This window comes from Copadichromis virginalis, linkage group LG16 (genome assembly GCF_057382275.1).
Source record: "Copadichromis virginalis isolate Kocher_CV1m ecotype Utaka linkage group LG16, C_Virginalis_male_GT1.1, whole genome shotgun sequence".
NCBI lineage: Eukaryota > Metazoa > Chordata > Actinopteri > Cichliformes > Cichlidae > Copadichromis > Copadichromis virginalis.
The window spans coordinates 19,057,186-19,082,550 of record NC_140633.1 but is presented as its reverse complement, the minus strand read 5'-3'; the positions used below and the strand labels follow the sequence as shown (position 1 = coordinate 19,082,550).

Sequence of the window (25,365 nt, the reverse complement as noted above, 5' to 3'; positions counted from 1 at the left end):
AAATCTTATGACCTCATTAGTGGGCATCCGTATACCTTCACCTGTCAAGATGGAGTGAATAAAATTGATCTCTTCATTACAATGCAATGTTCAGCTGGGAAACCTTGGGTCATGGCATTCATATGGATGGTACTTTGACAGCTACTGCCCACCTAAACATTAGTGTAGACCAAACACCCTCGATGGGAAAGACAATCTTTAACAGCAGTGCTCACGCCAAGTGGGAAAATGCATCCTACCACCCTTGCAAGGCTTTGATGTGGAGTCCAAACCCCACTGATCCCAATCTGATCGATCATCTGAAAGATGCTCTGGAACGAGCCTGATACACAGAGGCCCAAAGGACTCGATGCCAACATCCCAGCGCCAGACACCCCAAGACACCCGCAGAGACACAATGATTAGCAATTCCACATCTGATACATAGCTCTTTGTGTGTGTGTCTATGGAGACAGAGATGCTTTGATTGGGCACTATGTATGTGTCAAAGGTGTATAGGTCAAGGGTGACAAAAATCTTATGAAGATCATTAACTCCAGGGAGGGGGAAAAATGTGATGGTAGTTACAAAAGCTATTATTTACCCTTGTATTGTTGCTATTTTTTAGTTTGGTTTGTACGTATTGACAAGAAAAACAGTTTCTATCATTTCACTCAAAATGACATTGTTATACTGCCAAACTCTCTGAATAACAGAAAATTTTAACCTTCCAGATTTTTCTTGGAGCAACCTACAAGGTCTTTTGGCACCCTGAAATGTTGCATTATTAGATTTACCTGCAGGCTTGTAAAATCACAGACAGTCTCTCCATTCACTTTTTAACTGCTCTTTGTCCTGCATCTGAATGCAGTTGAGTAGATGTGCATATTAATCACATTAAGTGTTTTAAAATATGCCAACAGATGCTCAAAAACACCTTTATTACTCACATCAGGGCGTCTCCACGAAGGTGTCCACAGTCACTGCAAAGTTTAGATCAAGTGTCTGGTGATTTCTCTGTTTTGTATTGTCAACGTTCCCTGTGGTTGTTAATGGTCATACTCCCTATCATTTAATTGGACCAAAGCCTTTCTTGAGTTTCTTTTCTTGAGGACAGCGTATAATGAGAGGGTTATTCAGAGTCCTCTAACTGACCTTCAGCCATTACATACTCTGTCATAAGAACTGTGCTGCGGCTCTTCTTGAATATAAAAGAACTGTGAGCACTTTCCTTTTTTCTCACAAGGAAAGGAAAGGAAAGGAACATGTCTGCAAACTAAAAGGTTTGCAACGTCAAAAGTCACAACATCATCAAATCAAAATACTGTAGCCTACATAGCAATGAAATGTCATTAGAATTAAAAAAAACAACAACCAAAAAACAAAAAAACGATACTAATCTAAGTACAACATTATACTATAAGCAAGATGCTAACTGACAAAACTTCCCTGCTAGTTGTTCAAATTAAACCTCACACTGAGGCCATTTGCACTGCTACAGCTACTGCTGGGTTTAAAAATGAAACTACAGGAGCTCCAACCTTGCTGCAAGGTATGAAATTGTACAATAACTCACATGTAGACTTCAAAATTGAGAAAGGAGCACGCTATCTCAGTGTTCAGTTCAAAAGGACATTGTCTTTCATAGCAGGGTAGGACACAAATGGAAGAAAAATCATAGCTTTGGAGTGACTGCACGAACATGCACATTGTAAGGTACAAAAAGAGAGAGAGAAAGTGTCAGAGAGCGAGAGAAAGCCTAGATCTGTCTTCTCGAGAAAGCGAGGATTAAACAAACAAACATGTGATTTGCATCCGGAGGAGAGTACGTGACAGCAGAGCTTTGTTTTTCTATTCCCCAGCAGTTCACGTACAATGCAGCAGCCTTGTAAGGACGGCAATTTCATTCTTGAGAAGTAAACTTCAAAATAGAGCCAGCTGCGGTAACATTTAGTGCGCAGGGTGCCACCAGCCACCCGCACAGTGCAGAGATGGTCAGAGGAGAGCGAGGAGGCTCTTAAGGACTGTTTTGAGTCGACTGTGTGGGAGGTGATCTGTGACGACCATGGAGAGGACATCGACAGCCTTACTACATGCATTACTGACTATATAAACTTCTGTGTGGATAACACTGTACCTACCAGGACTGTACGGTGTTTCTCCAACAACAAACCTTGGATTACCCCAGAAATTAAAGCTGTCCTCAAGCAGAAGAGGAGGGCCTTCAAATCCAAAGACAAAGAGGAGTTGAAAAGGGTGCAGAGAGAGTTGAGGGGACTGATAAGGAATGGGAAGGACAGCTACAGGCAGAAGATGGAGAACCAGCTTCAGCAAAACAACGTTGGTGAAGTCTGGAGAGGCCTCAGAACCATCTCAGGCCACAAACAGCAGAACTCTCTGCCTGGGAGGGATGTGAGATGGGCAAATGAACTGAATCATTTCTTCAACAGATTTGATTCAGCCATGAGGCAGTCTGCAACATCGGCTGCAGACTCACCCACCCCCACTGCTGCTGTTCCACCTCAGACACTTCACACCTCCTCTATTCACCCTGCTCACTCCTCCCCACCCCCAACAACAGCATCCAATACACACTCAACACAAGGCTCCAGCCTGTCTCTCTCAACCACCCAGGTTAGGAGGGAACTGAGGAGGATTAATGGCAAGAAGGCAGCGGGCCCAGATGGCATCAGCTCGAGGGTCGTCAGGTCCTGCGCGGACCAACTGTGTGGGGTGATGGAGCACCTCTTCAACCTGAGCCTGAGGTTGGGAAGAGTCCCACAGCTCTGGAAAACCTCCTGTGTTGTACCAGTGCCAAAGACTTCACGCCCCAAGGACCTCAACAGCTACAGGCCGGTGGCTCTGACATCCCACCTGATGAAGACCCTGGAGCGGTTGGTCCTGGCTCAGCTTCGGCACCTAACAAGCTCATCACTGGACCCACTTCAGTTTGCCTACCAGCCTGGCATTGGAGCGGATGATGCCGTCATTCACCTCCTACATCGTTCCCTCGCTCACCTGGAGACCGCTGGAAGCACTGTGAGAATCATGTTCTTTGATTTCTCCAGTGCCTTCAACACTATTCTTCCCTCGGTTCTGAAGGACAAGCTGGTGAACTCTGGAGTGGACCATCACCTCACTACCTGGATTTTGGACTACCTCACCGACCGACCACAGTATGTGAGGACTCAGGGCTGTGTGTCGGACAGGGTCGTCTGCAGTACGGGGGCCCCACAGGGAACGGTTCTGGCTCCGTTCCTCTTCACCATCTACACTGCAGACTTCTCCCACAATTCCACCCAGTGCTTCCTGCAGAAGTTCTCTGATGACTCTGCAATAGTCGGCCTCATCACTGATGGGGACGACAAGGAGTACAGAGGACTGACTCAAGACTTTGTGGACTGGTGCCAGCTGAACTACCTCCAGATCAACGCCAGTAAAACCAAGGAGCTGGTGGTAGACTTCCGCAGGCACAAGCATTCTCCACTGCAACCACTGAACATCCAGGGTATGGACATTGAGGCTGTGGACAGCTACAGGTACCTTGGTGTTCATCTGAACAACAGACTGGACTGGACTCATAACTCAGACGCCCTCTACAGGAAAGGGCAGAGCAGGCTGTACCTGCTGCGGAGACTCAGGTCGTTTGGGGTGGAGGGCCCACTCCTGAAGACCTTCTATGACTCTGTGGTGGCTTCTGCTATCTTTTATGGTGTGGTCTGCTGGGGCGGCAGCATCTCTGCTGGGGACAGGAAGAGACTGAACAGGGTGATCCGAAGGGCCAGCTCTGTTCTAGGATGCCCTCTGGACCCAGTGGAGGTGGTGAGTGACAGGAGAATGGCGGCTAAGCTGTCATCCCTGTTGGACAACGTCTCCCACCCCATGCAGCAGACTGTGACAGCACTGAGCAGCTCCTTCAGTGGGAGACTGCGGCACCCACGGTGTGGGACGGAGAGATTTCGCAGGTCTTTCCTCCCCACTGCTGTCAGACTCCACAACAAAGACTTTAACTGAACAAACACACACATCCACACATGTGCAATAACACTAAGTGCAATAATCCTTTCTGGCATCGTTGTATTTTTACTCAGTTGTATATAGCATTCGTATTCTATTTTTATCTTATTGTATATTTTTATTCTATTTTATTCTACTGTATATAGTATATTATTTTATTCTATTCTGTACAGCTGTGTACTGTATTTATTCTTATTGTATTCTAATTTTTGCGTCATAACTTTTGCACTGTCCACTTCCTGCTGTGACAAAACAAATTTCCCACGTGTGGGACTAATAAAGGTTATCTTATCTTATCTTATTTCTGGAGATTCCTGAAGAGTTTCATGCATTTTAAGAACCAAAAGTCCTTCTTTCTCATCCTTGATGAACAATAGGTGGTTCTGGATGAGATTGAAATGTTTGCGCTCTGCCTTTCACCAAAAAGATTTTGTGGTTTAAGTGAACTACCCAACAGGCTACCCAAATTTAGTATTTTAGTATTAGTATTTATTTATTTATTGTCATTGTCAAGAACAATGAAATTGCGTTTGGGGCTTCCATACAACCCAAAAAAAAGAAGAAAATAATAAATACCCCTTAAAACCCAAGTGTACAAATTGCAAAAATAAATCGTGAAATGTTCTGATAAAAAGCACAAAAAGGCCAAATACACTTTATAAGTACTTCTCATCCAACTCCTAACAAGAGTTTGATGACAAGATTGTTGCCACTTATATATGTGACTACCTGTAACTATCTGTGGGATAGCCAGGCCATCGCTTGACCCTGTAAGAGTAGAAGCCATTATACTCAATAATGATGATCATTATCATTAGACTTGTCATTAATTTGTAGGGCAAACTGCTACACAAAAGACATTTAATGTTCTGTGTTGTTTGATGACTTCTTAAAGGTGACAGCAAGTCCTTCACCTCAGACATCTGACAAATTGATAAACTGCAGACAAGTTGTACAAACACATAGTTTGTGATCAGTTCAAGCCTTATAGACAAGAAGCTCAACCTCAAAGTCAGCTGACCATTGAAGAATTTTGTTGTTGTAGTCAACAACTCAGATAGAAATGATCATAGTTTGGACTTTATCTGATATGATGGGAATTTGCTCTAGTTGGGGTTGTATTTGATCTATCTATCTATCTATCTATCTATTAGGGGTGCAACAATACTCGTATCGATATTGAACCGTTCGATACAGTGCTTTCGGTTCGGTACGCATATGTATCGAACAATACAAAATGTTTAATTTATTTTATCAACTTTCCTTCTGACGATGCTGTCTGTGTTGAGCGCTCAGTCGATCTGCGCTCGACAGTGCAGCCTAGGCGGAGTAGTCGAACGCAGATTCACTGAGCGCAGGGCAAGCTAGCGAGACAGAAGTTAAGTTCTCCTTGCAACATGGCAAATTAAACCTCCCCCACCCTCATTCAGATCTGGCGTTTGGAAGTATTTTGGTTTTCATGTGACGTATGACCCTGAAGGTAAGCGCGTCATGGACAAAAGTAAAACAGTATGTTGGATGTGCCATGCAATGCTCAATTACATTGGTGGGAACTAGTGTGTTAGCGCAGTTAGATCGTTAACGTGTTGGCCGTCCAGCCCCACGCACGGGGCGATCTGCGGTAGCTCGTTAACGGAGATTTGCCGTGTTGTGGCTTTAACGTCATTTCAACGAGATTACCGCTGACAGCACTAGTGGGAACAAAATGAATATGCCTGCATATTTACTCCGACATCATCCTAGTGCAAAGACAAGTGGAAGCAGACAAAAACAACAAGCACGCATGCTACAACCTTTACCCGAGTCATTTAGACAGCTGTTAGCACATGATTCTCCTTATGGGGACCTGATATGTTTAATATGCTGCTGAGAATATAGCCCAGAAGAAGCGTATAGTATAGCTTTTAGTTTGGAAAGAGACATTTCTCTGTAATAAACTCTCTTTTCCAAAGATGAGTGATTTCTCGATTAGATATATTTATTTTTTTCATTACTTTGTTGTTTCAGCAACATTAAATTTAAAAACTGTACTTTTGAGTTAAAATATATATTTATAATTTTAATAAATGACAAATTAAAAAGGCATGAACAGTTTTTTGAACCTGACACCAAAATATCGAACCGAACCGTGAATTTTGTGTATCGTTGCACCCCTACTATCTATCTATCTATCTATCTATCTATCATAGTCTGAAGTACTCATGTTATTGGAAGGCCACGCTATATAAGTTCAGTGTCATTCATATTGCTATGATAAGTGATATCAGTGTTATGAACGTTATGACTTATCCCTATCATAGAGGACACGTTCAGTGAAAGGAGACCATTTCACTGGACTCAAAAATATAACAGTAACAGGTCTTTTTAGACGTACTTCGTCAGCCACTACATAACACTGTTTAATTATTGACCCAGACTTCAAAAGGCTTCAAAAGACAGAATAATAATTTTAATTTCACTCATGCTCTTGTACTTACGCTATAGGCCTAGATAATGATAATAACCACAGACAGAGGGTGTGTATGTGGGTAGTGTGTGGTAGGTCAGGCAAGATTAATTGTGTAGTATGTAAATTTCATTCGTCACATGCAGACTGATGTCGATTTTAATTGAATTAAAACAATGTGAACTCTGGGCCTGCTCAGACTCTAAGAGGACAGCTGGTGAATAGTGATGAAGTGAGTTGGAGAGACAGGAGGAGGAGAGGGCGGGGAGGTGAGGGGTGAGGTAGATATGGCAAGGGGCACAGATTAGTTAATGATGAGAGTGATAGTTGACCCTAAACTAATGAGCCATTTTCTTCCATCCTATACAGTGCTATTGTTTCACCAGTAACTGAGCTGCTTTGTAAATTTATAGGCTCTGAAAAGCATGCGGATTTATCAGTATCAGCAGGTTGTGACAGATAATATAAAGCAATTTTATATTGGGTGTGCCATCCTCTCATGGGTGTGATTGATGTAAGTGTGTGTGTACACAAGTGCACTGGTGTGTAAGTGAAGTTGGGAAAAGTCAACTGCTGGCGTAACACTTATCTCAGGTGTGATTTTATCATCTCGTCTCCAAGGACATGTACAGTAACCGAGGCTGAGAGTCGATCATGGCAGGCCAGCACACGACAGGCATCCGAGTTACAACGTATTCACGCAAGCACATAGTCTCGGAGATGGAGGAGGTTTCAGCTGAGGCTAAACCCATCTCTTTTTCTCACCCCACACTTCTTATCTCTCACCTCTCATTCCTCATATTCCCACTCTATGGGATAATATCATAGCTAATCGCTGCCTCTCCATCCATCTATCCTCCTTCGGCCTGATAGATGAGGACAGAAAACAGACGGAGGGGGTGTGGATACCACACTCCTCTTTCACGTCTCTGCTGACTGCTTCTGCCTCCGCTTTTTATCCCCTTGCTGCATCCACGGAGGCTACATCCAGCCGACAAAGTAAAAGTCAAGTCATCGCCTTGATAAATAAATATATAACTACATCACACAGTCATGCTCACACATGTGCATGTCGCCGGTTACATTTTATAAGGCTGTGAAGTGCACGCACTTCTGAAGGTGACCCTGTGGAGGAAGAACGGTAAGAAACCTTTTACTGCAATGAGACAATGTCCCAGCTCACCTGTCCCCACATCAGCTCCTCATTACACACACAAATACACTCGGTTTCTGTAAACTCTGATGGAGGAATCTTAGGTGTAACACTGCCTGCTGAGTGTATAAAAATCAGACACAATGCATGCCTATACAGCGAGGACACAAACAGTCACATATTTTATCCTCACAAATAAACATATTCATTCACTGTACATAAATTGAGTTTTCCAAGCATCGCCCCTTTTGCGCTGTGGACATTCTACAAGCGGTAATGTAAGGTAGACGATTCCTCTCCTCCCCTCGATTTCCTCTTGCCCTGTGCACCTCCAATTCACTGTGCCAAATGGTACATTTACATTGGCCATAACCTCAGTCACCATGCTTGCAGGCTATGCTGAATGTGCAGGCACACATTTCTACAGTGAAGGGATGCAGACAGTGGTATAATGGGAGCAATAGATAGAAACCCACGCCCGAGGCATCCATCAAGCCAAACGACTCCATTACAGTAAGTCCGACAGAGGCAAACGGTAATGTGCACTGTGATAAACACTAGGATAATAGTCTGTTTATAGTCCTGGACACACTGTTTCTGCTGGGAAACACTGGCTAGGAATACAGATAAGATACACGAGCACCAACCTCTATCTTTTTCACTCTGTTCTATCGCTTCTCCCTCTCCCTCTTTTTGCTGTTATCAGTCACTTTCGCTCCCTTGTTCTCTTTATCCTTTTCCGCTCTCCCTGTATAATATTTTCCTTCCTGCAGAACACAGAGCAGGCTGCATACATCAGCTGAACCGAGCTTTATCTGGTGTTTTACTGTTGTAGCATTACCATCACAGTACTGGAATGAGGCCTAAGAGAGCCATAAAAATTTAACAGAAACGATTCAGACGTAGAATGAAACATCACACAAAATTCCCACAAGTATGTATGTTTAACGTTAAAAAGACAAACTCGCAGGCACGCACAGATAAAGCGGCCCGCGCTCGTATCGGTTCATATCATAGGTGGGTTGCAGTTTCGGCTCGGAGACTGCTCCGTGTGTCTGTGAAAGTGGGAAGGGGTAAACACAGTTGTAGACAAATCTGACCACACTCAGCATTCCCCAGAGGAACCGCGGAATGGCCAACCTGCTGCTGCTATGAATCAATTATAACAGTACACAAAAAGGCACTCTCTTTTAAAGATGGGAGGTGGAGGTGAAGGCCCATGGGGGGCGGGGAAAAGGAAAATCTTTCCATCTGTTGATAATGGTGCATTTGTTCTCAGTGCACTCGGTTGCTGCACGGGCTGTACCTCCCTGCGTCTGCACGCTCAGAATCAGATAAGAAAATCTCAATGCACCGTGACATAAACATAAAATGAGGCGAGGGGCTGTTGTTTGTTTTACATTCCGATTAACCCGAAGAGCATCAGAGCTTGATTAAGGGGCTCCTGGATCAGCCTGATCTGTGAGGGCCTGTGTTTATGCTCATAGTTAACCTCTATTACAAGACTTACTTTATTCCACATAGCAGCTCCTCTACTGCTTCTAATGGAAGTCATTACATAGTGGAGTAGGGTCAGAACACACGCGCACACACACACACACACACACACACACACACACACACACACACACACACACACACACACACACACACACACACACACACACACAGTCTGCAGTGAGGCAGGGTCACAGCAAAGGCCAGTATCTATTGCGCTATATTTAAGATCAGTTAAACTTAATGACCTCCTTCGTCCTCTTGGCCTATCAAATAAACTACAACATTAGCCCTTGGATGTAGTTTGGCCTTTTATGTTTGCTGTCCAGGCAATGTCGGTTTTAACAGGATGTGATAAAATGTGGATAATCGCACACCCACTTGAGGGGATGATGGTGTAGGTTTATTAAAGGAAATGAGCCCATGGTGAGAGGGAGCTAATCTGATTCTAACAGGAGACTACAGCTTTAAAAGAGGAGGTATCCCACTAAGGCTAAATCAAGTGGTACTATAGTATTTAGAGTATCCCCATATTTTTTTCTTTTACAACAGAAAAAGCAGAGTAGAAAATACAGAAGAGAACGCAGGCATTTACGTGACTGCATTTCCCTGTCAAAAGAATCTCGCTAAACTGTTGTCATGGTTGATAGTTTTCTGCTGCATTAATGCTGAAAAGCATCGTGTCCCAAGTGTAAACTTTCTAACTCTGTTTTCATGACAAATGATGGCACTTTATGTTCTGCAGCCAGCATGGGATTCACTCATGAAGCCTACACATTTTATAGCATTCAATTAAACACACCAACAGTATTATTAGACCATATACTCACAGGACAGTTTATTAGGTACACCTTTCTAGTACTGGTGTTGACCCCCTTTTGTATTTGGAAATGCATTAGTCCTTTGTGGCATAGACTAAACAAGGTGTTGGAACCTTTTCTCAGATATTTAGGTCCATATTAACATAGCAGCTTCAAACAGTTGCTGCAGATTTGACCACATCTGTGGCGTGAATCTGAACTCTTGGACATGGTGCAGTACCCGACTAGAAGCACCTTTCAGATGATGGGTGGCTGTGGTTATAAAGGGATGGATGTGATCAGCAACAACACTCAAGTAGGTTGTGGTGTCCAGTCATTTTTAGTGCACTGAGTTGCTGCCATGTGATTGGATAATTAGAGATTTCTTTTAAACGAGCAGTTGAACAGGTATGCTATGGTGTGCACTATGAATTCAAAACAACTTAAAACAAAATCTATCAAAAACAATTTAAAAAGTAAATTTAGCCAAGGTGAATTGTTGTGGTACCAAAAGATGAAGGGATTTAATTCACCTTTCACTAAAAAATGCAGAAACAACAAAGTTTCTTTTAGGGCACACTGGCAAGGTAAAGTCCTCAGAGTTTGCTATTACATTTTCTCCAAAAAGTTGATTAAATAAATAAATAGTTCTCAGCATGCCAGAATACCTTGAACTTTCTTTTGGATTGCTCCAAAATTATTTAAATGTATTCAATTTATTATCTAAATGCTTAGCAAACCTGCAAATTTTGCTCATATCAACTGTAGATACCACAATATCTAGGGAGGGAAAAAGGTTACTTTCAACACTGGTGATGTGACTTTGGAGCTATGGAACAAAAACCCAAACTGGTTAACAAACTGCATGACCCACAACTGAGGGGTACTCACGTACTAGAGTAATGAGTCAACCAAGCTGGGAAGGCTCTCCCAGCGATAGTAATGGCAATAATGCCAAATTCTAATGTGTCTGCCTGTTGAACCCTGCCGTGGATAAACTGATAGCCCATCAGTCACAACCACAGCCGATCTCAAAACCACACCTCCAGGATCACTTTTAATCTTATCCAACAGCACACTCTGCTCAGGTTAAGACATGTAGCTTTCTCTCTCTCTGCCAGACAGCAGTCTGTGCACTTCAAATGCATAAACGCCTTCATATTACATAACAACAATGGCCAATTACTCAAAAAAGTGCCACTAAGGATATCAATCAAGTGTTCACAAATATTCAGTGTGGGGAAAACACCAAACATGCCCATGAACAATCTATGCGGACACATTTAATAATGAAATCATATTAAATATTTGCATTTATCATACCACTATCCTAAACATCATCAAAAAGATGCGCTGAATAATTTCTTGTAATTGCTACATCACAACTGAAAACAAAGAATCCACTCAATATAGCAGTGTTAGTATACAATATACTGTAGCAGTCAGTATCAGACAGATCAGTATTCTTTAGGCGGCAACATTGAGTATAAAAGGGCAAAGGAAAAACTAGATTCACCCTCAATCCTCATCAGAGCAGTTAACCTGGCAGAACACACAAGCCAGAGCATCCAATTCCCAGGTTTCAACAGATGAATGCGTTTATTTGTCACACGCTCACCTTGCAGCTGTGCAAGGTAAAGAGAAAAAAAAAAAGGAGTGAGAGATGTATAGAAACAAAGAGTAAGTGCACTGTAAATCTACTGACCTTGGTCCTGGCTCTTTAGCTCTCTGTGTGAACGAGTTTAGCCTATAGCCTTAAATATTTCAACACTGCTTAGCTGACTGGAAAGTGCTGAGTTAGAAGGAGGGATAGATGCCAGGCCACAGCATTCACCTCCCTCCAACAATTAACACAACAGCAGGACATCATTGCCATACCCTGTGGTATTTGTGTCTGTGTTTGTATGAGTGTGTGTGCGTGGCTACGTGTGTATCTTTGTTACAATCCTCTCCTTTTATTCAACTGTCTACTATAATTACTACTCTGCTCATTCTTAAAACATGTGCTACTATGTGGAGAATTTGTATAAATGGCGCCTCTACACGCAGAAAACACATCTTCAGTTTTCCTGAGAACTTACCAGTTACTGTGAGTTCAGTCGTCCTTCTGACCACAAAACCACCAAACTGGACTTCGCAGGTGTAATTCCCAATGTCATCTTCTGTTACCTCTTGGATAGACAGAATGTCTCTCTTCTGGATGATGCTTGCACGCCACTGCTTTGGACGGCACTCCTGTGTACCAAAGAACAGTCAGATCAGAACTGTAAATATCTATTTACTGATATATCACGGGAGGTGTCAGATGTCATATAAGTGACAAGTGTAAAGACGCTGTGGACTTTGTGCGGCCAGAGATGGAATATTCTGGGAAAGCAAGGCCTTGAGAAATTTAAGACCTGCAGAATCTTTTTTACAAATATACATCCATGAGATTTCAAACACTTTAACAATGCTGAGTGTAAAAAAAAGTGAATAAAGTGGTAAAAACACATAGCTCGTCACTCTGATATAATAATTTTATAAGCTAAAATGATAAAACTAAGCTATTGTCCTACTTATCTGATCAAGATTTATTGCACTGAACGGAATATTCTCCATTCAATATTCTACAAAGGCCACAGAGAGACAGAGAATTTTATTTACACTACTCTCTGCAGACAAAATAAGTGTGTTTGTGCTACATCCGTGTGAATGCGAGTATACGTGAGCAGGCAAAGTGAGTGACTTCGTGACATGATACTTTCTTCAGCTCCTTGGTGCTCAGCCAGGGACAGCGGTGGCTCGGTGGATTCTATTCTACCATTGCTCTCGGCAACCTTCGAATTCAATCACGGAGGCTCCGCAGTGGTCCAAATAACTCCGGGTTCCAGCACTCCCAGTCATTACCAAGATCGTAATTGAATTCTGGAAAAACCTAGAGGTCAAGCCCGGCCAGCTAATCTACCGCTGATCTGCCTGTGATTAGTCTGGCATGAGCCTTTCTCCGGGATGCACTCTGTTGTCCGCAGGCCATGCCTGACCTAGGAAAGGCAAGAACCCAGGTGATGGGGGCGGAGGTGCATGCTGAATAAAGATCAGGGACCAGGAGCATTTGGAGGGTATCCACTCTTTCCACAGGGCACAGAATGACATTGCACAATTTTCTTCTCATAGAGGTTTTGTGTTCATTATAAAAGCCATCTCTGTGGCTGCCCTCTGCTCCCTCCTCACTCTCTTTCGATGACTCTCAAAATGGTGTGGCACACTGCGAATGTGGCTTAAGGATTTCATTGTCATCATTGCCTTTATATATAATCTGCCGAAGTAATCTGGAAACACAATTCCAATAAGGCTTTAAACACAAACAGGCAAGAAATTAGATACAGACGCCCCCTTCTTTCTGACAAATAAGAGGATTCAGGAAACAAAAATATCACTGAGCCTCCAGGCAAGGATAAAATAATGATGCAAAGATCATATGGCAGAAGAAACATAATCACATATTAACGAGCACGCTCAGTCGAACAGCAATCTCACCTTGGACCAGGTGATGTCTGGTTCTTTGCCAGGTTCAACATAGTCATCTATGTCAGGACAGAGGATGTCTTTACTCTTGCTGAGCTCAGCCTTCTCCATTCGTCTCATTTTAGAGTTGTAGCACAGGTTTGTGTCATTTTCCGCCACAGTCAGAGACATGGAAACCTTCATGCAGTATGTAGAGTTCCTGTCGGCACAGAAGAACAGTGCAAGGAGTTAACGAATGAGTTTGATTAGAATAACGCTCTTATTTAGTCTTCTTTTATTGTCAGCTCAATAAAAACATCTACAAAGAATAAGAAAGAAAAAGGAAACTTTTTATATGATTTTTCTTTTTCACAAACCAAAAACGAACCATGTTTTTTTTTCCTTTGATAGCTTTTCAGTTATTATTCTTTTCCTTTTTACCCCCCTCTGCCTCGCTCGCCCTCTTTTTGTGTTTGTAGTGCTAGCAATAATGGAAAATCAGTGGAAAACATTCATGACTACATTCTGAAATTTTTTTTTGGGGGGGGGGGGAGGCTGCTGCCCCCGCGACCCGGCCCCGGACAAAGCGGATGAAAATGGATGGATGGATGGGGGGGGAAAGCTGAAATTGTTAATCTGAAAAAACGAGAAATGCAAAAATGGTCTCACAACAGGACAGTGAAAGATTCATGGCCTCTCGAGGACTCAACCCTCCCCCTTTTTCTCAGCAACCACCTGAGCTACGACCCGAGCTTTGATATTCGAGAAAGAAAGATGACTCTGTCTTTAAATTAATGTTATAAAAACGATCATCAAAGCCACATTCATTACAGTCCCTATCACCACTGACACATAGCTAAGAACTGACTGTAACAAAGTGTTCCCTGGTAAGCCTATGATACATGGCCGAAAATCTGTGGACACCCTTGCCGCTGTAATAGTTTCTACTATTTTTGGAGGTCTCTCCACAAGATTTTGGACCTCAATCGCAGGAATTTTCTGGCATTTAGCTTCAGTGCTCCAGTTTCTTTCAGACTTTAGCAGGGCTGTGAGGTTGTAAAAAGTTGTAAAAAAAATATGTTTCTAGTTTGAAAGCACTTTGTAGAGATACTTACATGAAATCATCTCTAAAAAGATATCTGTTTGTGAATATGCAGAGTCTTTGAAAGGGATAAGACTGATAATCGTATCCCTTAATCCTGTCCCTGAAGCTTTGTAGCTTGGTGCAGTTTGCTTGTAGTCTGAGTACTACATTGTGAGTACTTTATAAACAGAGGAATAAAGAGAAAGAGAAAAGGGGGGAAATCATTTGATAAAATGCAATTTCCAAAACACTGTCTATCAATTAAATACAGTTTAAGACAGTGATGCACTCCTCAATGTATCTGGGGAAGGAGGAGGGAGTATGGTGACGGCTGTGGATGGGTCTGTGCCTGAAAAAATGAAAGACACTTTTCCACATAAGTTGCAAACAATGTTGGGAAAATCAAACTGGGATATTTCTGCAGGTGCTTTTCTCACCTGTAGAACACAACAGGAAGTAGCCTGGGTCAGACAAACTATCATTACTCCACTTGATTTAGGTGACCTTCTTATCTGGACAGAGTGTGAAGGAGGCACATGATGTCCACTTGCTCTGTGTGAATTCACCACACAATTACCTGAGCTACTCTCATAAGGGCGCAAGTACTTTGTACTAGGAAGCTGGTAAAAGACTCCTAAATGTCCAATCCGACTGATTTAGACATTTAGGTTCTCTAGCTAATGGAAAGTTAAAGGCTACGTGCATGTACCAAAAGGGCTGCAGCTTCAGTTAATGTGGAACAGCAAGCCAGGAGAGGTGCTTGTGGTCAAGAAAAAGTATTCGAGTGAGTGAGTAAACCGGTAAACACATCCAGAGTTTGTTAGGAACTTCCGATGACATAAAGAATGCCATTGCGGTAATTGAGTCTAGGGGTAACGAAGGCATGGATCCACGTGTCTGTGAGACTAGCCTGATCCAAACCATTACAAATGGCCTCACCCCAAAAGACCACATTCTTTTTAATGTGTGTCTGTCTGGGATAGCTCTCACTTGGTCAGTCACCTTGTTGGAAGGCTGGTTGTACAGGCCATATGGGCTTTCATTTCATTACATTACATTTATGGCTGGCCAGATGCTCCCATTCACTGTAAATGACGGAGTTTCATATGATCTATTCAGGTTATGGAAGCAATAAGGGAGTCCCCTCTCTCATATAAACACCTCTGACCTCCTGGGGCCATAAAACACAGACACAGACATGCACGTGTGCACCCACGCATCTATGTATGCTTAAAAGACGTGTGGCTATGTGCTACTATGGAAGGCTAGCAACAGATAGTACTAAGAGGGACAAAATGAGAATACACTGTAGCTACTTGGAATCAGAGAAAAAAAAAAAGAATATTTCTCCTACATAAAAATGACCAAAAGGGCATCTAGAAGACGCTGTAGGAAGCTAAAGCAAGATGCAAGATAGCCCCACAGAGCTATGCCCTCTTGGTGCAGAAAACTAACATTATTGACTCAATACCTCCTATCTGGAGGGAACAGAGTGGGAAGATGTGTTGCTCGAGGCTTACAGAGTACACGTGAACAATACGCTGTATTTGTCTACTGTACAAATACAACTATGCAAACATACACTCAATGGCACAAACACGGGCATGTACATCACATTTGCATGTAAGGAAATTTATACATATATAAAGTCAAGCCAGAACCTGTATCAACCACTGAAGTGCCCAAGAAGTCTGCAGAAGACAACTCTGCATGTTAAATATTCACAGCAGGCACCCCGTGGCATTGTGGGAAGGTGTTGGTGCTTACGCTTGATTGATGGACAGCCGGAGGTCGATGCACACTCCTATGGTGTCGTTCACGTCTGTCACATTCTATTTAAGTATAGCAGCTTTAGATATTTGTCTGCAGCTCGTGGTAGCTGTAATTCTCCACATATTATTATCTAACATGTTGGACAGCGTAATCAGGGGAAGTAAATGCACCATTTTTCGCATACTCTAGAATACAGGTATTATTACTGGAAGTATTATAAAATAATTTATCCACCAAAAGTATAGACTGTGGCAGTGAAAGAGTGGAAAAAAAAGTCTGTTGGCTCAGTGACTCTGACTCAGTGTTACAGACCTGAGAGATGATATGCAGAGGAAAGAGAGGCGGGGAAAGAGCAAAGGAAAAAAAGAGAGAGAGTCAAAGGGAGAGCATGGAGATTGGTATGTAAATTAAGTCACCTTGACATGAAAACTGGCAATTGGACTTAAATTTGCAGACAGAGAAGGACAAATAATCATTCACACACGCAGACACACACACACACACACACACACACATGCACACAATAAATGTACGCACAATCTATCCACAGAGAAATAGTGTGGTGTGCCTCAGTATCTCTTTCTGAGAAAAACACCTGGAGGGCTTTAGCGAAAAGCTGGACTTAGAACCGATTTACCTTCAATTATAGACATTACACAACATACACATAGCTATAGGATAATGTATTATGTATACTGTACAGGCAGGGGATGTTAGGACAGTGACACATTTTTGTTGTGTCAGCTTTAGCCCGTTAAATTACAACACTGACTTTGAACTTTACAATGACAAGGACTTAAAAGTACTGACTAACAGCTTTGACAAGAGAGTGGTCATTATAGGATATATAATCATCGGTGCTTCTAAATTGCTGATTCCAGTTAACTCTTTCATGTTATAAAACTTGTCCCCACTGCTTATAACAACCCAATCTGACCACAGTCATTTTGGTATAAATAGGTATATATGTATCCTTAATATTTAAATTTGGCATACAGGTACAGCTAAGGTCCCTAAAGGTTCTCATCTATATCTCACAACAGGAGGTATAGTGTCATTATGTTGCCTGGCAACCACCTAACAAAATGGGTTAAAATGACCCAGTTATACCGTTTATGCACCTTATAAAAGCATGTATCATATTAATTAATACTAAATAACATAAATTTGTATAAATGCTGCAAATACCTAACAATGGACTAACTCTCAGACTAATCAATCCTGTAGCATGGGCATGTGTTATACCATGCAAATAGTCTTAAGAGACCCCTCATTACGTCTGCCAAGGAGGTTATGTTTTTGGTAGCATTCGCATGCATGTCATCATTCTGTCTGCAAACACAATAGCTCGAAAAGATTTGAATGAATTCTAATAAAATTGTGTAGGAATGTACAGTGCATTCATGTTGGCTTATATCCAACAAGTTCAAGGCCCGTGTAATGATTTATTGGTTGAAAAATGACAAAACCCTTAACATAAAGGGAATGATATACAGATGGAGATTCTACTGTAATTTATTTTATTATCTACATTACAGTAAAAGGTTATAACTGGTTAAACACGTTACAATTTGTATACATGTGGGGGTTTTTTTTTGGAAAGCAACATATACTAAATGTGTATTACTAAATATTTAGTTCTATAGCAGATGTGTAATTCTACACATCTACTAAAACCACATAAATAAAAAGTTCTTAAAAATAATTAAACTCATATTACACTTGTCTCTACTTTGCAAATGTTTTTACTGCACTACAAACTTCTTAAAGTAAACTACTACAAAACTACAAAGTCAGTATTTGATATGGCCATCTTATACTTCAACACGGCCTGAACTCTCTTAGGGATGACTTTTTGTAAATTCTTATGATTTTCTGTACATTTCTTTAAGTACTCTTCAGGATAGTTTTCCAGGATTCTTGAAGGACGTTTAAAACTGTTCTTGGGATGTTGGTTGCCTTTGCTCCATTCTCTTTTAACATGATGCTATGTTAAGATATGTCTTTGTCATTGTGTGGCAGTGTACAGGATGGGAACACTGTCATGCTGAAAAATGAAGCCAGTGATTGAAGTTTTCAGTCAGAAGTTTTCCAGTTAGTAGTGGATGATGGATCAAAATATGTATATTACAATATATACGCTCTGTCATTTGTAGGCTGAGTGCAGGCAGGAGTGGTAAAATGGAGGACCCAAAGTGCAAACTCCGGAGACAAACGTGAACTCAAACAGAACAAAACTAAGACTCCAAATAACTTACACAGGCAGACAGAACACACAGGCAGACAGAACACACAGCATATATGATAGTAGATCATGACACACAGAGAAACACAGAGCTTAAATACACAGAGGGAGCAATCAGGGAATGGGAAACAGGAGGGAAACACAGCTGGGGCAAATCAGGCCTAACGAGACAGGGGAAGCAAAACCAGATACATTAACATAAGACGTGGACCTTCAAAGTAAAACAGGAAACATTACACAGAGACGCATACTTGACACGGGGATACAGCAGACAGGGGAGACAGCAACTATGGATCACAGACAGAAAACCAGAACACTAAAACTAACAAAACCCACACAGAGAACCTAAACTAAGAATAATCCTATAACCCATAAGGCAAAGCTAGAATATAATGAAATAAACAGAATCAAGGAACCAAAAAACACAAAACACTGGGTCGACGACCCAGGCACCTTAACACCCTCTAATTGTCTATTTTTGATAACATTTAAAAAAAAATCATAGTTAACCCAAGTGTACATGAATATAAGTACCTGTATAACATTACAAGTGCAAACTGTTCAGTAGATACTAACGTCTCCATTAACAACTATTTTCTATCAAGGACGTTACTGATATAGCACTGACACAGTGTAAGTTGAAAACTTTCCATGTTGTAGAAGAAAAGAAAAATTCTCTTTGAGCAAGCACTTTGTGCAAACACTAAAAATTAATTATTTGCTATTAATTAATAGCTAAATACAGATTTTGAGAAAAGCAAATAATCTAAGAGAAAATAAAACACACAGAAGTGAAGCTCTGTCTACAATACTGTACCAGTGGCACATATTGTGATTTTAATTGAATACATTAATTATAAGAGTCAACAAACCAAGTAAATCATTATGGTTTATTAGCCAGATTATTAACTTTACATATTATATATAGAAAGCCAAACTATAAATCTAACCTTATATATTCAATTTTTGAAAATGTTAGAGATGTTGTTTTTAATATATAGTAGCATGGTTATGTCATTTTTTTATTCATCCCAATTATTATTATTATTATTATTATTATTATTATTATTATTATTATTATTATTATTATTATAGGGTTGTTTGAGATGTCTCCAAGGTATACTGAAACTCCTATTTGTAATCTAAAGGGGGTGAAGAAAAGACTCCTCTTTGCCTGCAGGGAGTTTTAGGGGAGAATGTTTGGGTCATATGTGCTACAGTGTGTGACTCAAAAGCTTACACTCTAACAAAAAGACAATTGATTTCAGCTCTGAGGCAAATCTCTTGCAGTGTTCTGATTAGGATATCTGAGAAGTTCGAAATCCTGTCAGCTCAACACAAGCAGAGAGGAAAACACAGCTGGGGGCACTTTGTTACGATTGCACTATTCTGCAGAATTATAGCATTCACAGAATTTCCAACACAGTGTATACAGTTGTGGCCAGAAGTTTATCAACAGTCATCATGGACATGATTGTTCTGACCTGTTCTTTATCGAAGGTGCAATGATTATACAGCATCAATCTTAAATCACTTTAAAAAGCACAGCTCAGATATATAGATACACCCACTTTAATCTTTTAATAAGTGGTGCTGAAGGTTTTACAATGTCTTCACATGGCCAAGGCCCATTAACTTCTCATTAGTGAGCACGATTGACTACAACTGGTAGTTTCTCTTTGTTGTTTGACAGCACTCACTGAATTGAATAATACTCCGAACAATGGGAAAGTTGGGAAAGAATCGGTGAAGATCTAAGAAAGAGAAATGTAGATTAGCACAAGTTGGGAAAGTCTCTTGGAGGCATTTCTGAATGACTAACGATTCCAAAATGATCAGTTCAAACAACTGTACATAAGTACGAGTTCTACAAGATAAATCACCACTTTGACAAAGTCTGGAAAAATTGGCAAAGAAAATAATTTTGAATGCTCAGTAAGCATCTGTGCTCAAGTTTGCCAGGAACTGGTAACCAGTGGAACACCAGCGTGACTGTCCACAGTGAAGTTTTAAATTGCCGTTAACTAAGAAGGTTCCAAGCAAGAAAGTAGCCTTTGCTGCCAAAATCAAGACCTTCAAACTTAATTGAAATTTGCAGTTGCCTACATGGACAAAAAATTACATTCTGGGGAAATTTTCTTGGTTAGACAAGATAAAGACTGAGCTATTTGACCACAATAACAAAAGGTATATTTGGAGGAGTAAAGATGGAGCTTTCAAACATAATAACACTTTGCCAGCTGTTTAGCATGGCGGTGGTAGCATCGTACCCTGGGGCTATTTCGTTGTCAGTGGTGCTGGAATATTGCACAAAGCAGAATAATTAAGAAGGAGGACTACCTCCAAATTCTTCAACTTCATCTCACATCAAGAGCTAAACAGTCAGGCTTTCAGCACAACTGAATGCTTCAACAGCTCAAACACACATTGGTTTTGGTCAAAGCAGACAAACATTAAACTTTAGGAATGGTCTCCCCAAACCACTCAACCCTATTGAAAACATGGTCTATGCTGGGTCAAAGCCAGGAAACCAACAAATTTAAATCACGTTGGCCAAGAAGAGTGGGGAAATATCCAGCAGGAGTCATGCTAGAATTTTGTTAATGGCTACCAAGCATCTAGTTGAGGTGCAACTTTCTAAGGTACATGTAACCAAATATTAGTGGGGTTGTAAAAATTTACTTAAGCTTGTATATATGCTTTTGAACCCGTGTAGATTGGAGAAAACACAAAATAAATTCAAACTTGTGCATCAAATTCTTGTTTTTTAAAATAATTAAAGATATATAAGATGTAAAGTTCTGATTGCAACTATAAACAAGAGCATGTACTAAATTGTTAATAATAAAAGACGATATTAACTAAGAGTAAAACAGCACTTGAAAGTGTCTGTGCAAAACTGTAACTACAGCATGCAATAATGAAATGCAGGTATAGCTCAGGGTATCATTGCACACAAAAACACTCCCCCTGGTCACACTCCATGTATCCTGCCTCTTTGGGTCTTTATGAAGCCTTTAACGGGGTTTATTAAAATCTCTCTGAAATGAAGAACTGCAATGAGGCGTTTATTGAGGGATGTTCTCTACTGTAAAGGTTAATAAGTTACTGCCACATGATTATGCATCTTGTATTATGAAAAGTCTCTATGTAACAACCCACTGAAGTCTGACTGTGGGATTTATTTAATAATTTATTTTTTGCCTATATTTGGCTGCATCTCTGTGTCTGTAAATGTTTCTATGCAAAACCAAATGGAGAATTTGGTATTTTAATCTTAACTGAAAACAAAGTATGTATAACTCCTCTACTAAACACACAAATGCAACTCCATTGTGCTTCTGTCTCAAGTTGATAAAGTTGATAATGTGGTCAATGACAAACTTACTTTTACTTACATTTAACGGTTACAGAACTTGATTTTAAAAGAGATTCACTCTACCTTATCTAAATGTAACCTTTCAAGATGAGCGTTTTCACACTGATTTATAGTTCACTGCACTTCTTGTCTCTCAACACTCATACAAAGACAGCTCTATAAGAGTCATGTGAGATTATGTCGCCTTTGAGTATATGCCCTGCCACTTATTCTCAAGTGGAAAATTGAATATGTGCTGATTTAATTTGAAATATTAATATTTCTGAACAAACCGTTTCTGTTCTATTTGGATAATATTACCGTAGCTTAGTATATAAACTAAATCATTTCAGGTACATTTGAATTTAGCAGTCACAGAGTTTTGAGTTTTTTAAATTCTAAATAAACCCTGTCAGTAATAATCAACTTCTAAGTATGTCTCTAGAAATATGTTTTGTAGGTGCTTTTTTATGCTCCAGTGATTTAGAGGTTGACACACTCCTTGTTGAGCAATTCACCAAGCAAACAGACAAACAAAAATTCTTCTGAAATTGGTGAGGTACAAGGACTGAAAATGGGTCAAACTCCAGCAAATGTCCAAAGAAAAACTTTTAAAGACTTTCAAAAGGCCTGCTCAAAACCGCTTGAAAAACAAACAAGTCTGGCTCTTCGGAAACAAAATATTTTTTTAAAAAACGAGGAGTTGCTAAATTTTGCACAGTACTGTACATCATTTCTGACTTGTCGAGTCATACGGTCGTGGCAGGTACAGTACAGAAACAGACTCTCTAGCTTTGACTACTTTTATCACTGCATGTGCATATCAGATTTGCATCTAGGTATGTAACCCTTGAAGTCCTCTCCTCTTCTGCAGTAGCTATATTGTATTTAGATTATTAAGTGTAATATTATTATTGTTGGATACTAAGATTTATAGAGCACTGCATTTTCCCGGTGCTGCTTGTCCTGTGCGCTCTCCAGGAGCACCATCATGCACAGTATGTCTGGGACGTGAAATGGCTATAACATGCTTATTATTTCGCTTGACAACACATATAGGTATCACAGTACAACAACTTCTATCAGTATAGTTCGTATGATTCTAAGCATAATGCAATCTCACCTCCATGGTAGAGATTCATGGAAATGTTAAGTTGCCAATTAATCTAACCACATGAATGATAATCTGCACTTTTAACCCGTTTAAAGAGACAGTAGTTCATTTTGATAGATGTTTCCTGTTTGACACTGTCATAGAGATAGAAGTCCATTCTGGTAGATACTTCCTGCTAAAAAGAATAAGAACCCCATTTCTTTTTCTTAATCACATTTAGAAGTTGTAGTTTTAACTGACAGAATGACCTACCCTACTTTTAAAAACATAATTAAAGGAAGCTTGTCAGCTTCTCACTCTTACTGTATGTGACCTTGGTAGCTTCTAGATAATGTCTTTCAAAGGTAGTTCGCTATAAGTAAGAGGCTTAGTTCATCTGCCTTACTGTAGGAACAGGTTCTTCCATATTTCCATGTTCCATATGAACAGACATCACTCAAACTTACCGTAAGACACAAGAGTAAAGGCCCACATCTTGAAGTTCAGCAGGTCTGAACCAAATTGCGTCCTCCTCCTTGCTCATGCGCACGCCATCAAAAGAGATGGGCTCCTCAAAGTCACTGTGGCCAAGGCCAGAGCTGCGGTACCACATGAGGCTAAGGCCCACACTCTGTGCCTGGCTGTAGTTGGCTCGGATGTAACCATAGAACAGTGCACATTTTATCCGTACCGGCTCACCCTGAAGGACCCGGTACTTCAGATAGTCCACTGACCAGTCTGTACAGCCATCCACTACAAAGAAGCAGAAAGAGAAGGAACAAGACATGCATCGTTACCAAAGTGAATTTATAAAATGAGTCATAAAATCATAAATCATGCATAAGCATTAGTACTGCAATTCCAGTATGCAGTATATTCAAAGATATATTATGTAACAACAAAGCAACACATCGGTATTTTGCATTCTCACATTGCTTTAGGACAGGAGGGAAGATTGCTGGGTCATAAACAACAATGTCCTGTGTGTATTTTGAAACACTCCCTCAAATAGCTCTATTAGTAATAAGACAATAAGCTATGTATACAGTATGCAAGTATACCGTTATTTCATTGTGTATGCTGAATAGATAGTCATATAGCAGAGGACTTTTAGCTCCATAGTGTGTGTATTTTTTGAAGATTGCAATTAAATTTGTTACGTCAGTGCTTACGTCAGTGCTAGACAACTCTTCCCTCCTTACCTGATATGTTGACATTTCTCATCCAGGGCATATGTGCTACGATGCCCTCTGCAAAGGAAGCTTTGACTGTCTTATATAACCACTGTGACATTTGGAATTAACCATAAAATATCTTCATAAATGATGTCATGCACCTTCAAGTGCTGTGGGTGCACCACAGCCCCAGTGCAACACAGTGCAAGGCTAGCTTGTTGTTGGGAATAAGCCCTTCAACAGGTTTTGTGCCTTGTCCTACAGTTCTACAGCTCTGCTATCTGACTAAGGTTTTGTATATAGTGCAGTTCAGAAGAAAACAGTTTTAAAATTAAACCTAACATGTGCAGCACAGATGAGAACTGGACCTTAAAGCCTTATCTATGAAACATATAGGGCAACTCAACTCACAACAAAATCAAAGAAACTGGCAGGGCCTACCAGGCACGCTGGTCTGTTCTACTTCTGGCAAGCACATCTCTCCTAGTTCCCAAGCTACTGGATTTTAACCTATGGCCAGCTATCTGTCTCTGACTAATTAGGTGACATTTGTTTATCCAGCAGGTGTATATTTGAAAGCATGTGTGTGCATGTGTAACCAGAGACTGAGAGAAAGAGACAGAGAGAAGTAGTGATGGTGTGGTGAGATAAAGTAATAAGAACCCTGCTGCGTGCCAGTCTGTGAGTGATACGGAGCCTCACAGGGACAGCTATGCTTGTAATTAATACTCTTAATTACCAGGGAAGTAATGTGTGTCTTTCTGTGGGCGCGCTCGTGTGTGTGTGTAGGTGTGTGTGTGTTTTTATGAGTGTGCATTCCCTATACGAATGGTTGTCTGCCTAATTATGTCAGTAATTAGCAGCGTGCTTAGCTACAAATGTGTGTGCACTTACGTACATTTGAATGTGAGAGAATTAGAAGGTGTGTGCATGGAATAAAATGTGAAGCCCTGTCTAATTATCACTCTGCCCACATGCCCTAATGCATGCAAACAGGCATAACTGTACTTTCACATGTGTTTACCTACACACCTCAGAACTTCAGACTTGATTACTTTAACTGTCAAACATCTTAATGATGAGCACAGTTAAGGTTACACAAAATGTTTTTGTTGAAGATTTCGATACACTATTAGATACTTTAATCATTCTAAAAAGCCACAAGACATTATAATAAAAAAAAAAAAGCAATACAAACCTCAGAGAAATAGGGTGAATTTCCTCTACATTTGTTATGACATAAATATCATTCCACAGAA

At 40.7% G+C, this 25,365-nt stretch overlaps 1 protein-coding gene across 4 annotated transcripts in view; it reads right to left on the bottom strand.

Annotated features, from left to right (window-relative positions):
* The window catches only part of il1rapl1a (interleukin 1 receptor accessory protein-like 1a), a 175,555-nt gene that overhangs the window by 74,596 nt on the left and 75,594 nt on the right, over positions 1-25,365 (bottom strand). For all 4 annotated transcript variants that reach the window (XM_085435744.1, XM_085435745.1, XM_085435746.1 and 1 more), the window contains exons 3-5: positions 23,399-23,684; positions 13,412-13,598; positions 11,974-12,127 (exon numbers count right to left, since the gene is read on the bottom strand). In XM_085435744.1, coding sequence (XP_085291870.1) covers positions 11,974-12,127; positions 13,412-13,598; positions 23,399-23,684 — 627 coding nt within the window. The remainder of the gene's footprint in view (positions 1-11,973; positions 12,128-13,411; positions 13,599-23,398; positions 23,685-25,365) is intronic.